Source organism: Rhinolophus hipposideros (assembly GCF_964194185.1).
Source record: "Rhinolophus hipposideros genome assembly, chromosome: 14".
NCBI lineage: Eukaryota > Metazoa > Chordata > Mammalia > Chiroptera > Rhinolophidae > Rhinolophus > Rhinolophus hipposideros.
In genome coordinates, this window is record NC_138060.1 from 50,627,965 (window position 1) to 50,641,989 (window position 14,025).

The 14,025-nt window shown below is 42.7% G+C and overlaps 1 protein-coding gene across 2 annotated transcripts in view; it reads right to left on the bottom strand.

The window, feature by feature from the left end:
- GLB1 (galactosidase beta 1) overlaps window positions 1-14,025 on the bottom strand; it is an 82,878-nt gene that overhangs the window by 50,709 nt on the left and 18,144 nt on the right. For both annotated transcript variants that reach the window (XM_081072439.1, XM_081072440.1), the window contains exons 2-6: window positions 13,068-13,237; window positions 11,237-11,387; window positions 10,627-10,687; window positions 9,113-9,207; window positions 3,505-3,685 (exon numbers count right to left, since the gene is read on the bottom strand). In XM_081072439.1, coding sequence (XP_080928565.1) covers window positions 3,505-3,685; window positions 9,113-9,207; window positions 10,627-10,687; window positions 11,237-11,387; window positions 13,068-13,237 — 658 coding nt within the window. The remainder of the gene's footprint in view (window positions 1-3,504; window positions 3,686-9,112; window positions 9,208-10,626; window positions 10,688-11,236; window positions 11,388-13,067; window positions 13,238-14,025) is intronic.

A 14,025-nucleotide genomic window follows, 5' to 3' on the forward strand; every position in this document is an offset into this window, starting at 1 on the left:
TAGAACACCTCCAAGGTAGCTTTAGGCTGGACTCAGACCATCCATTTAATGGATGTGTGGGGACCATAAAATGTTGCTTCCTCTCTGTAGAGGTCCTCGTGGCCTTTCCTGATGGCATTGCCTTGGGAGTTCACTTCACGGGCTTGTTTCTTCATCTGGGTTTCTTCATCGCCCGGACACATATTGTGCTTGGCTCTCTTCACACAGACATCTGGTTGACCAGATGCGCCCCCCCACAAGACAGGCCTGCACACAGGCCCATCTGCCCCAGGTACACTGACCTTGCATTGGTCTGTCCTTCAACCCACAGCAATAGCAATTATGCTGTCACCCCACATATGCATAATGCTTACAACAAACTTGTAAGAATCTTCCATTTGTTCCTCCCTACAGAAAAACACTGTACTTTTCATCACTGTGACGGGAAGTGTGCTAAAACAAGAGGAAACCAGCAGGCCTGCAGATATTTCTTTGCAGCCCCCACAGTGTCACACACAATAATAGTGCCACAAATATGTGCCAATTAATTAACCAGTCAAAGAGATGATTGTGGTCTAATGGTGTTTATCCCTGAATAATGGAGTATCCTCTGAATTTTAATTCGTACATCATCAGCCATTCCAGACCACTTGCTCTCCATTTTTCCTTCTGACATATCCCATTAGGATGCCTGTATGTTGTCTTCCCATGTCTTCTCTTCTCCCTTCTTCCTCTAAAATGAAGAATAGTAATACAGAATTGTACACCTGAAATCTGTGTAATACAGAATTGGACACCTGAAATCTATGTAACTTTACTAACCATTGTCACCCCAATAAACTTTAATTAAAAAAAAACACAACAGGAAGAGCTTTTTCACAAAGAGGTCATAGCTGCCTTACATCAGTGAAAGAGTAAACATAAATACTGTCTCCCCAACCAGAGCAGAGGATATCCTGGCCCCAAACTTCATGATTACTTCCCATAGCAGATACCCCACAGGGGAAATGCCACTAGCCATGACCTCCAGATTACCACTTGCTCCAGGATAGGCCTTGGCTTCTCTGTAAGGCCAGCTTTCAGGAGAGAATCTGCTGATCAAGAAAGAATGTACTCTGGGGCCGGCCCGGTGGCTCAGGCAGTTAGAGCTCCATGCTCCTAACTCCAAAGGCTGCCGGTTCAATTCCCACATGGGCCAGTGGGCTCTCAACCACAAGGTTGCCAGTTCAATTCCTCAAGTCCCGCAAGGGATTGTGGGCAGCGCCCCCTGCAACTAGCAACGGCAACTGGACCTGGAGCTGAGCTGCGCCCTCCACAACTATGATTGAAAGGACAATAACTTGACTTGGAAAAAAGTCCTGGAAGTACACACTGTTCCCCAATAAAGTCCTGTTCCCCTTCCCCAATAAAATCTTTAAAAAAAAAAAAGGAAAGAAAGAATCTCATTTATCTTACGGCTGTAAATTTCTCACAATTAAGCATTAGGGGGCATTCACGTCTTTAGTTACTCTTCTCATGAGCCTTCTCCTGTGATCTGACCCCCAGCCAATGTCCCTCCCCCACACAAATGATTGATGTTGCCACAGGCCCATCTGCCCCAGGTACACTGACGTTGCATTGGTCTGTCCTTCAACCCACAGCAAAGCAATTGTGCTGTCACCCCACATATGCATAATGATTCAACAAACTTGTAATAATCTTCCATTTGTTCCTCCCTACAGAAAAATACTGTGCTTTTCATCACTGTGATGGGAAGTGTGCTAAAGGAGGAGGAAACCAGCATGCCACTTCCTGTGTAACTCTTTGTTGATGAGTTATTTCATCACCAAATACTCTGAGCAACGTACCATGTTTCTAGAAACACTCGATTGACTTAAAGCCTGTTCTTTTCCTTTTTGGTAATGTAAAAGAATCTCTTTAAAAATGCAACTTCAGTCTCCTGTACATCCTTCTCTGGAGAACACAAGTGTTGGACGTGCAGTGTGCATGGAGTCTTATTCCTCGGGGTCTTTATCGAGAGCTGAACTTTTATGGCGGGTTGGGTATAATAACTTTTTATTTTGAAATAATTTCAAACTTATAGAAAAGTTATGAGAATAGTACAAAAAACTCATATTCCCTTCACCCAGATTCCCCAGTTGTTAATATTTTATCATATGTACGTTATCAGTTTCTCTTCCTATAGATATACTTTTTTTTTTTTTTTTAAGATTTTTATTGGGGAAGTGGAACAGGACTTTATTATGGAACAGTGTGTACTTCCAGGACTTTTTTTTTTTTTTCCAAGTCAAGTTGTTGGGTGCAGCTCAGCTCCAGGTCCAGTTGCCTTGTAGTTGCAGGGGGTGCAGCCCACCATCCCTTGTGAAGTTGAACCGGCAACCTTGTGGTTGAGAGGACGCGCTCCAACCAACTGAGCCATCCAAGAGCTCAGCGGCAGCTCAGCTTAAGGTGCCGTGTTCAATTTTAGTTGCAGGGGGCACTGCCCACCATCCCTTGTGGGGCTCAAGGAATTGAACTGGCAACCTTATGGTCGAGAGCCCACTGGCCCAAGTGGGAATCGAACTAGCAACCTTCGGAGTTAGGAGCATGGAGCTCCAACCGCCCTACATACTTTTTTTTGAGTCATTTCAGAATAAGTTGCAGGTGTTATGGCCTTTTACCTCTAAATACTTCGGGTGTGTTTTTCCTAAGAGCAAGGGCATTTTGTAAATAAACACAGTACAATTTTATATATATATATAAAAAGTCCAGTCCAGGATCCTTTTCAGGATTGCACATTGCATTTCACTGTCATGTCCTTTATGAAAGCTGCTCTCACCCTAATGAAGACTCTCTTAATTATAGCCAGAAGTTTATCATAGTCAGAAGCATCCTAGCCACACTGCCCGCCCACCCAGAACTTTCATTTGTGGAACCTCAGTAGCTTATACAGCACTGACGAGTCAGGGAGGACGATAGCATCTACCAAAACCACCTCCGGCCCATGACAGTTCATAGTGTTATGAGTTATGTGGAAAGATAATGGAAGTGTAAGGTAAGTTCCTGCACTCTTGGGCTGACAGGCCAACACAACCCAGCTGACCGCAGAGTTCCCTATGGCCAAGATACAGCCCCGAGCATCTAGCCATGATTGGCGGGACAGGGAGAGCATTGAAGAGCAGCGTGTCCCAGAGTCTGAAAGGCAATTGTCTCAGAGTAGAGCCTCTCACAGCTGCAACAGCTCCTGAGCCCACTAGCCCCTAAGAGAACAGTCCTCCAGGGTCCAGGCTAGCTACATCAGTCATGAAAATGGAGCTCTTGTTCTTGAGGCTAAATCAGCTGAAATAAAATAATCTCTGAAACAGAGGGGGGCTTTATTCATTGTTCTATTTTACCTGTTACTCGATAAAGGAAAATGTGAGGCATCTCATTCAACCTGCTCACGCCACGTAAAAAAACAGCTGCAATCAAACAGAGCAATTGACCAAATGAACATCCCAAGCATGCATGGCCTTCGCTGGATTTTCTGTTACTACAAACACCGACCTGGTCCAAAGTCCACTGTGGCATAGAGCCCCTGCAGTGTCCCACACTGCAACATCTTCCGCTGTGACCCATCGGTGGTGAAGAGAATCACGTCATTACCCAGGTGGTAGCGGAAACGCTTCTGCAGAAAACGCAGGTAGTCATAATCACAGGTGAAGTAGCTGCCATATTCATTTTCAACCTGCAAATTAGAAAAGAAGAGGGTGAAAAAAATCAGGAGATGCCAATGTAGTCATTCTGATGCAAGTTTTTGTTTGGGGAAAATACCTGAGTATATGTATTGATAGGACAAGCCTTAATGATTGTCACAAATATCACCAACATCAGCCCCCAAAACTCATTTTCCTAAAAGCAACTCAGAATAATAACTGAGAACTAAGAAAAAGAAAACAAAAATTACCATGATAGTTTTTAGATTATAGTGATAGTCTCCATTATAACATACAGAGGGTGCCCCAAACATGTATACACGTTTTAAGAAGGGAAAAAAACTGTATTAAAATTATTATACTCAATATATACTGATAACAAAAGATGAATACAAGTCATGTGTATACAATTTTTGGGCAACCCTGTATAATAGATACTTTAAACATTAATCACATAAATAATATATTCCTGTGGTAATGTATTAGAAAATGAAGAAAAATGGAAAGAAAGTGGAAAAAAATATCTGTTAATTCCATTATCCAGAGATAACCACTGTAAGCATTTGGGCACAGTCTTCCAGATTTACACACACACACACACACACACACACACACACACACACACCCTAAATATATACAAATAATATACAGAAATTGTTTTCTGTTCTCAAAACTGATATCATATTGTATACACCAGTTATAACATTACTTTCCCCTCTTAATATGTTATGCAAAATGTCCAGGGCAGTAATGAAGGCAATTGCTGGACATGAATGCCTCATCATTGACTTGACATCCTACTGTCAAACATTCAGACTATTTCCTGTTTTGTATTCAATAATCAATGCTCAGTTTGCGATCAATAGCATTAGTGGTTTTCAATTAGGAGTTATTTTGCTCCCCTACGGAACATTTGGCAATGTCTGGAGATATTTTGGTTGTCACAACTGAAGAAGGAGTGCACTACTAGCTTCTAGTGGGTAGAGGCCAATGGATGGTGGTCAACACCCTACACTGTCAGCCTCCACTGCAAAGAATTATCAGGTGCAAAATGGCAATAGTGCTGAGGGTGGGAAACCCTGCTCTGAAGTATGCATTCTCAGTGTGGTGGATAGCACCCCAAGGAGATGGAAATTGATTCGTATAGATTTAAAAAATCTTATTCTTTTTATATATACAGTTATATGGCACATCTCAGGTATTAAAATTTCATGGCTGGGCCATTAGAAAAAAATGTCTCAAGAGGCTGTTTAGGGGGCAACAATGAAGAAAAGGTTGAGAAACATTTGCTCTAAAGCAATAAAATGGAAGACCTTCAGCTCCACCCAACACACCAAAGAATCTTAGACGTATAATGCTAAGTGAAAGAAGCAGGACACTGAAAACTGCAGACCGTACAATTCCCTGTATAGAAAATTCGCAACAGACAAAAACAAACTATAAAGTCTAGATACACAATAGGTGGTGAAAATATAAAGAAAAGCAACAAACTGATGCCATGAAAGTCAGGACACTGGGAAGAAGTGGAGTATAATCCAGAAGGAGACCTGGGAAGCTTCTAGGGTTCTAGCCATATGCTAATTCCCATCTTGGATGGTGGTTATGTGAGTGTTCTCGTCATAATGCTTCATTATGTGTGTGTATACGTGTGTGTGTGTGTGTGTGTGTGTGTGTGTGTGATGGTTCACAATTTTACAAATGTTTTCTCAGAAGGGACCCCTCTGACAATACTTTTAGGTTATGGGTTCATGAAGCAAAAGAGACTGAGGTGAGCACGCCCAGTACTAAGGGCTTTATTGGTGAGCATGCCCAGTACAGCCATCCTGAAAAAGGAGGTGTTTGCTACACACACACAATAAAAGACTCCCCTTGGGTGACTAATCCTGATACATTAATTAGTCCCACAGAAGTCGCTTTGGAAATAATTGAGATAAATGCTAAGAAAAGCTTACAAATACTAACCAGGTACTTTACCCCTCATTTTAATTAAAATCATATAAATGCCTGTATCGTCCTTCATCATTTGACTGTCAAGAAGTTCAGAGCTAAATTGAAGGGTCAACTCTAGCAACTAAGTCAGCCCAGAATCTTTGAGCCTCGAGTTCTTTCCTGCCCACCCCCATCCCCCAACCTTGTTTCTCGTCACTTATTGTTTTCAAGACTGACTTACCATTACCATCACTGTATCATGTACCTTGAAATAAACAGGCTTGTAATAAGTGCATACACATAATTTGGTTAGGTTTTTAGAGGGAGAGAAAAGCTCAACATTTGCAAGGCAGCTACGAGCTATGGCCATGGGCACAGGTGTCAGAGGCCCAATCGCCCATGTGCAAATCTCAGCTCTGCCACTTTTTATCCCTGAGACTCCACCTTTAAAACGTTTCATCTGTAAGAGGTGAAGGTACCTGTGTCACTGGGCTGTTACGAGGATGAACTGAGTCAACACATGAATAGACTTTGCACAATACCTGGCACCTAGTAAGTGCTCAAAAGCTAGCAATTAGGAGTATACTCTAGTTCCATATTATTGCCACTAGAGAGAGAGAGAGAAAAAGAGATGTCTGTAGGCTGGGGATGGGAGAGGAGAAATACACAAACACAAAAAAAGGGCTTGACAGACTCAGAGAAAAACTCATGGTGAGATTCAGAGGAACTTTGATATTTCTAGAGCAGAGGTCAGCAAACTTTTTCAGTAAAGGGCCAGAGAGTAAATATTTTAGGCTTTTTTGTCCCTATGTTTGCTCTACTACTTAGCTCTGCTATTGCAGTGCAATAGCAGCCATAGAAAATACACAGATGAATGGGCGTGGCTGAGTTCCAATGGACGTTTATTTATAAAACAGGCATCAGGCCAGTTGACTCATGGGCCATAACCTGCAGGTCCCTATTCTAGAGTAACTAACTATCTCAACCTGTAAGCTCCTTAGTGAAGCAACAAAGCACTGCAGACTTTTAAAGTTACTGATCTTCCACAACAGGTATAAACAGAGCTATTACCAATAGCCCATAGGTGAGGTGTGCAGAATTGTGGGTGGAAGGTCCCCACTCTTAATTATTTTCACCTTCAATATTATTAATAGGTGTTTGTGGCTTTCCTCATTTTAGGTGTGGTCTTGGTACAAACTGAGATAAACATCCACATATGCAAACAAGCTAAGATGGCACTGGTTTAGCTAATGCCTCCAGAAGAGAATACTGGCATATATGGCTGAATCATAAGGATGAATAAAGGTCCAGGCTGGGCTTCCTGCAGCTGTAAGACAATACCGCTCTCGGGCGAGGATTTGAGCCTTCTGATGTGAATGGTCTTTGCCCTGCCTACAGACATAGCTCCTCTATGGCCTCTTCAAGTGCTCCAGGCACCCAGAGAAAGCTCCAATATCATGAACTGAATAAGCCATCATTACGTCCTTTGGCCTGAATTAAGACAGAGATAAAAATCAGCTTTTATAGAAACTTCCACACATGAGCACAAAACACTGTCTACCAATGCCAGCTTCTTTCTTATCTAAACCAGCAGCCTCTATTCAATCCCAGAAGCACTTGGTAGGCATGTGATGGTTACACCTGTGGGATATGACCTTATGGCTGCCAGGTATAGGTTTGGGGAGCAGAAGAGACTAGAGGTACACCTGGGCAGGGATGAAAGTAGATAAACTGTCACAAAAGCTTCACTAATGGAGGCACTAACTGAGGGTTCTGAGAGCCATGTGGACGCCAATTAAGTCAACTGAGAAGGCTTCGGATACAAGGGAACTGATGGAATTGCACTTCAAACAACAAGAGGGCAACCATGAATTTGATGTACAAAGAATTTTTAATGATATGAAAAAATGCTTATGACATAAGAATAAAGTAAAAAAAAAAAGTCAGATAGGAAACTACCCACACAGTATAAATTGATGGTAAATAGAAAATTGTTAAAGGCATTGAAAAAAATGTAAGGAAATCTCCCCAAAATGTAAAGAGTTTTGCTCCTGGTTCCTGATGTTTAAGTAATAATTGTGGTTCTTCTGCTTTCTTATATTTTTCTGTACCAACACTAATGTACTTGTTTATTCAGTAATGAAAGAGCAAAAAGGATCTCAAGCAAGTGGAGATGTGAGGGGGAGAGGAGGAAGCTAAGTCTCCTGGCAGGATTCACAGCCCACTAAAGTCGTCTGAGGCTGCCAGGGAGAGACACAAGAAGAAACGCACCCAGGACAGTCAATTTCACTGTCCTCTGCAGAGCTCATATTTGATTACGTTTTCTATGGCATTTCAGTTACAGGAAAGTTGTGAGAATTTGAAAGTGATTTAGGGAGAAGCAGAGACTTTCCCTAAAACAAGGGAAACTAAAGTAAACCTGATATCAAGAGAAAGGAAGAAGACCCAGCTGTACAAAGACACCCAAGTTTCAGGCTTGACATCTTCCTACAGGAAAACGGGCTCCTAAAGGCTTAGCCAGTACAGACTCAAGACGGATGGAGAGACATTGAATGCTACTTATCCATCCCTCTGGGAGCCTCAAGCTGGCCTCTGTTCACCATACAGTATGAGTGGACACCTGGCCAGCTCAGCCCTCTCATCGCCTCCTTTGGTCTCTAAGTGAAGGGCAAGGGAATGACCACACTCCCTCGCCACAACAACTATCCCTACAAACTGTCCGTAGTACTGTTCAGAAGAAGGAAATCTGGCCCACGCTCCCCCAGGAAATGCCACACTGCACTCTCACTTGCTATTCCAGGATACAGCTAGTTTTACATAACTTCCTTGTTTTCAACAAGAGCATCCTTGGTAAATGACCAACAAACATTTTATGTTTTACCCAAGTAATTTTACAAACATCAAAACTTATTGCAGGTCAAGTGTCCTGATTTTTCACATGGAAAATACTTGCCATATGATATGCTCTCCACACAATAAGCCAGGCTTTGCAAAGCAAAACAAAACAAAACAAAACAAAAAACCAAACCATGGAGAGTGGGAGCAGGAAGCAGAAGGGAGAACATAATGGCCCCAATTCACCACATCCTGTTTCTATACCAATGTGAACTGATTACCTAAGCAGGGTAGACACCAAAGGAATTTAGTCCATGCTGCATCCTTGCAGCCAGAAGGCAAATGGGACAAGGAACTATAGGATTAGCAGACCTAAGGTGATAATCCTGACCCTGCCATCTGTTGGCTGGGTGACCTTGGCCAAGTCACTCAACCTCTTTGAAATTCATTTAAAAAAGACAGCGGTTGGAATAACTGAATGGCATTTGTAGGGCATCCAGCACAGAATCTGGCACACAGCAGGCATTCAAAAAATGGTAATACTTCCTCAAAAATCAATTAAAGTAAGAGCACCACCTGTGGCATTGCCTCTTTGAGAAGCAGACTTATGAAGCTCAAGTCTGCATCACTCCTACATATAACGTGGATGGACGGAAGCCTGCCCCCCATCTGCCCATGCTCATCTCCATGCTTACCTGCACTGTTATAATCGGCCCTCCATTCTGATAGAGGAGACGTTTCATCTTGGGCAGAATGACTCCCAACCACTTGTCCACAACTGCAAGGTAACCTGGAAAACAAGACAGGTTTAACACCATCACACACCTCTTAGTCCCAACAGACACAACACAGCCTTATTACCTTGGCGCTGGCAGCGCAAATGGAAAATACTGGATTCGACAATTACCTTCGGAAATGGGGTGGCTACATGCACTAAAAGTAGGATAAAAGTTGTCTTGCAAGGAGTAGTCTCCTCAGCTGAGCTCTCAGTGGATAAGGATCAGTATGCCTGGCATCTGTCCCCGCTACTAGGACACAAAGACTGGAGCACTCTGCCACTGTTTGTTGAGTGAAGAAAAGAGTGACTGAATGGTGGGTGTGTCCTCTTCTTTTCACAGTAGGGTTTTTATCTTTTTTAAATGAAGTTCTAATAAATTATATATTTACATTCTTGAATGGGGATAATAGAGCATATGCTTTATAATGCTGCTGCACAGATTAAATGTGGAAACACTAATAATATACTAAGAGTGTAAAATATGAGGTAATGCACTAAGAAGGAAATGCGTACAGAGCATAACATACTAGCCTTCTACATAGGAAACTTAATCAATGATAGCTGCCCTTAGGACCATCTTCGTCACCACCCTTACCAAAGGAAACGGACGTCTTCGGAATATAGAAATGCAGTTAAATGGCACTTTCTGACCAATCATGGTTTACAGCTAAAATAATTTCCAGTAGTTTAAAAAGACAAGAAAAAAACTTGTCATTTATATTTCACTCTGTGAAAACAGATCAAGGAAGAGAAGGCAGTGGAGCCACTGAGCAACCCATTCCAAAAACTGTATCTTCCATTTTAATTAGCCAGATGCTATCAAATAAGATATATAGGAGAAGAAAGCATTAAAGTCAGCTGGTCAACCACAAACCGGGACCAATGCCAATTAAGAGTTACCAGTTTACCAGCAAGAGCTAGTCAAGTGGTTCAAGAAAGCCTAACTTCCTACACATTCAATGTCTGGTGTTCTGCAATGGATGATGACTAACTCTCAGATTGTCACTAAACTTCCAGAAGTGTTTGCACAGAAGTACCCCAATCTTCAGAACACCTGACCCTTTTTTTTTTATTATTATTAGTTTCAGGTGCACAAGACAAGGTAATACTTAGACGTTCATCATTTATATCCCTCACACTGTGGACCCCCTCCCCCATGCCCTCATCCACTATCCCTCCGACATCGCACCGAGCCATCACATTACATATATAAAATTATAGTTGGCATTCACCATTGTTCAGTTTCAGGTGTACAGTACATAGATCAAGCATCTACGTCTTCCCTGAGGTGGTCTCCCAAATGGGACATGTGTCCATCAGATACCCTACAAAATCTTTACAACATTATTGATTACGTTCCCACACCTGAGCCTTTTGACATAAATTGTCTATGCTTTCATAAATTATCTCACGACATCTGTAACAACTTACCTGGGTCAGAAGAACGGAGAACAATACTTTCATTCTGTAATAGCCAAGCAGGTAATCCTCCCTTGGATAGGGAAAAAAGGAAAAGAAAAAAAAAGGAAGCCATTATAAGGCCCATTTCATGAAAGTCACTCAAGGGAGATAGAAATTACTATTAGCAGTGAGGGAAGAAAAGTTTCATGGAGAAGGAGTGTTTGAGTTGGGATTTCTGATTTGGAAACTTTCAGGGAAATTAGAAATGGTAACATATTAAAAATAAGGTCACTCTGTATGAATGCAACGGTTTAAGAACCAAAGCCTTTTATGTAGATTGTTCCACTTAACAATCTACATAAAAGGTAGACAGAGCCCACACCAGTAACTGCTTTTCACAGACAAGGAAAATGAGCTACGTGAGCGACACCAAGAGAAGGGCCCTTACCTCTGACCCTTACCTCTGCCTGGGCAATTCCGAAGGGAAAAGATACCTGTGCTGGCTACAAGCACAGGCTCCATGTTCTCTGGAATCAGAGACTTCCTTAAATGGCTTTCAGTCACTTTCCCCCAGATCCCTGCCTGCTTGTCCACCCGTGACGCACAGCAGGCAGGCAGAGCCAAGTCTACCCACACTCACCATCTCCCACTCCGCACAGATGTAGGGTCCAGGCCTCAGGATAACCAGCAAGCTCAGCTCATGTGCTAGCTGAATAAAATGCTCCACATCATGGTCGTCAGAAAACTGGTACTGTCCTGGCTGGGGCTCGTGAAAGTTCCAGGGCACGTATCTGCCAAGACACACACAGCCCCTTCCTGGAAATAGCTCAAACATCCAGATGTTCTACATGAATTTCTGAACTGTCTGCAGAACTATAAACCCACAGGACACACAGGTCGCTCCCTTAGGAAGCCTCTATGGGAAAGAGGCCTTGTTTTGAGTTTTCACAGCAGCTACCCAAGAGAACCGAACTGGAGGGGGACACGCTTAAGTTTATGCATGTCCATTTACGCTTAAGTCCATTCCTATTTAATGCCTGACTTCAAAAACAATACAGAATTACACGAACATGAATTAATACTATGTAAAAATTACAGATGTCCATATAAGGCTCAGGAAGAATGAAAATATCTGTGCTAAAGTAATAAGAGGTATATAGTCATATGCGCACACCATTTAACCACAGGGATGTGTTCTGAGAAATGCATTGCTCAGCAGTTTCATCACTGTGCGAACATCACAGAGTGCACTTACACAAACCTAGATGGTCTACCTTACTACACACCTGGGCTAGAGGATATAGCCAGCCTATTGCTCCTCGGCTACCAGCCTGTACAGCAGGTTACTGTAGAAAACAGGTGATTAAACCAAGCACGAGAGAAAACGATGTGATCAAGAGACACGGTAAAATGGAGATGTATGAGGCTACTGTCGGGGTAACATGGCATACTTTTTCTTTTTATAATTAGTAGAAAGAGTACACTCTAAAATAACAAATAAAAGTACAGTATAGTAAAACGTTCACCAATAACATATTATCATTACCAAGCATTGTGTACTATACATAACAGTATGTGCTACATTTCTATATGACTGGCAGCGCAGTAGTTCTGTTTACTCCAGATCACCCCAAACACATGAGTCATGTGGTGCGCTATGACATGATGACGGCTATGATGTCACTAGGCGATAGAAATTTCACAGTTCCATTATAATCTTAGGGGACCACCATCATACATGCTGTCTGTCGTTGATTGAAATGTCATTATGCAGTGCATGACTGCCCTGGTTTTTGGAAAAGTACTTTTTAAGAAAAATGGAAAACAACCTTCAACCCTTGTGTCCTGATAGGAGACTTTGTTAGAAGACAACATGCAGGAAGTAAAATGACAAAAGGTCCAACCAACACCCCAGGCTGCCTACAGCACGGAATATAAATTTAGGTATGAAGCTACCCACTGCCATCACAAAGGTCTCTCTGGCAATCCCTGGCTCATGTCCTTTTCCCACAACCTCATGGTTTCAGGGTTCCCTGGAACAGATAGTCTTGGTCCCCTAGAATGTAGGATTGAAACTACAGACAGGTCCCCATGGCCTTAGGACCAGAATTACAAGTGGGGTTCTCCCTAACTATCTGTCCCAAGAATCTGCCTCTGGGTTTTCTCACCCTTTATCTTTGCTAAGGTTAGTAGCAATTCACATCAGCAACGCAAAAACCAGAGTGGCCAGCCACCCCAATTCTCCCCAATTAGTCACCTTGCAACAGCAAAAGAGAAGAGATGAGGAGAGATAAGTGATTCATTAGCTGAAGAAGGGCCAGTGGAGCTCATGACAAACCCCTCCCAGAAAGCTACACAACCCTATGTCCCATTTTGAGCAATGAAATAGGTGCATTGAGAAACGCAACTGAGCCCTCTCTCCAGGTGTGGGTATCTAGGCTGAGGTGAGAGCCGAGTGCCCACCTACTTACATCTGGATGGCATTGAGGCCAGCCATCTTCATCTTCAGTAGCCGGTCCTTCCAGTAGAAGCGGGGTATACGGAAATAGTGAATGCTGCCTGAGATGTAGCGGAATGGCTGGCCATCCTTAAGGAAGCGGTTGTGTTTGTAGTCAATCTTGAATGTCCTCTGGGAGGTATTCTACAGAGCAAGGATGAGACCACATGAGAACTTCCACCTTCCACATTTCAGAAGTAGACATTTTGACAGTGGCAAGTGAACCCCTATTTAATTTGTGAAATGTGCTGATGGATTAGGGCTATAGAACAAACCACTGCTAAGCCACTTTCGCTGTACGCACTCAGGTAACAGACATCATCAAGGAGGACCCACGTGCAGGATTCCATAGACTTACCTTCCAGAGGCCAGCGCTGATTAACAATCAGTGGCTGAGATGTAGAAGTTATATTCCCAAAGAGAAAACCCTGCTGGAGGTGACTCTTCTGTTGGTATACCAAAGCCCAGTGTGCTGGGAATACACACACACACCCTCCCTCTTTCCCTCCCTCCCTGTGGCTGTAATTTGCTGGATGTGCCTCTACAGTAATGTCAGTGGGTTGAAAGCAACAGGTTAGAAGTCCAAGGCCCTAAAGCCTCGTCCGAGGTGTTGCTCTAAATTCCACAGTGATCTGGCAAAGTCCTTCTCTACAGCATCTCTTTACCCATAAATATGCAGGATGTGAGACGAAATGAACTCTAAGGCAATATTTTTCAAATTGTGGGCTGCAACCCAATTTGTGAGTCATGAACTCAGTTTGGGTGATGATGGGCACCTTTTGTTAATGAAAGAGGATAGAAAATATCAGAGTGCATTGCACATAGTAAAGACAAGTTATTGTTTTATGAAACTCCTGTAATGTATACATATATAGAACCGCATCTGTATATATGTCTCTACGGAGTTGCAATGTAAGATGTATTTCTAGCAG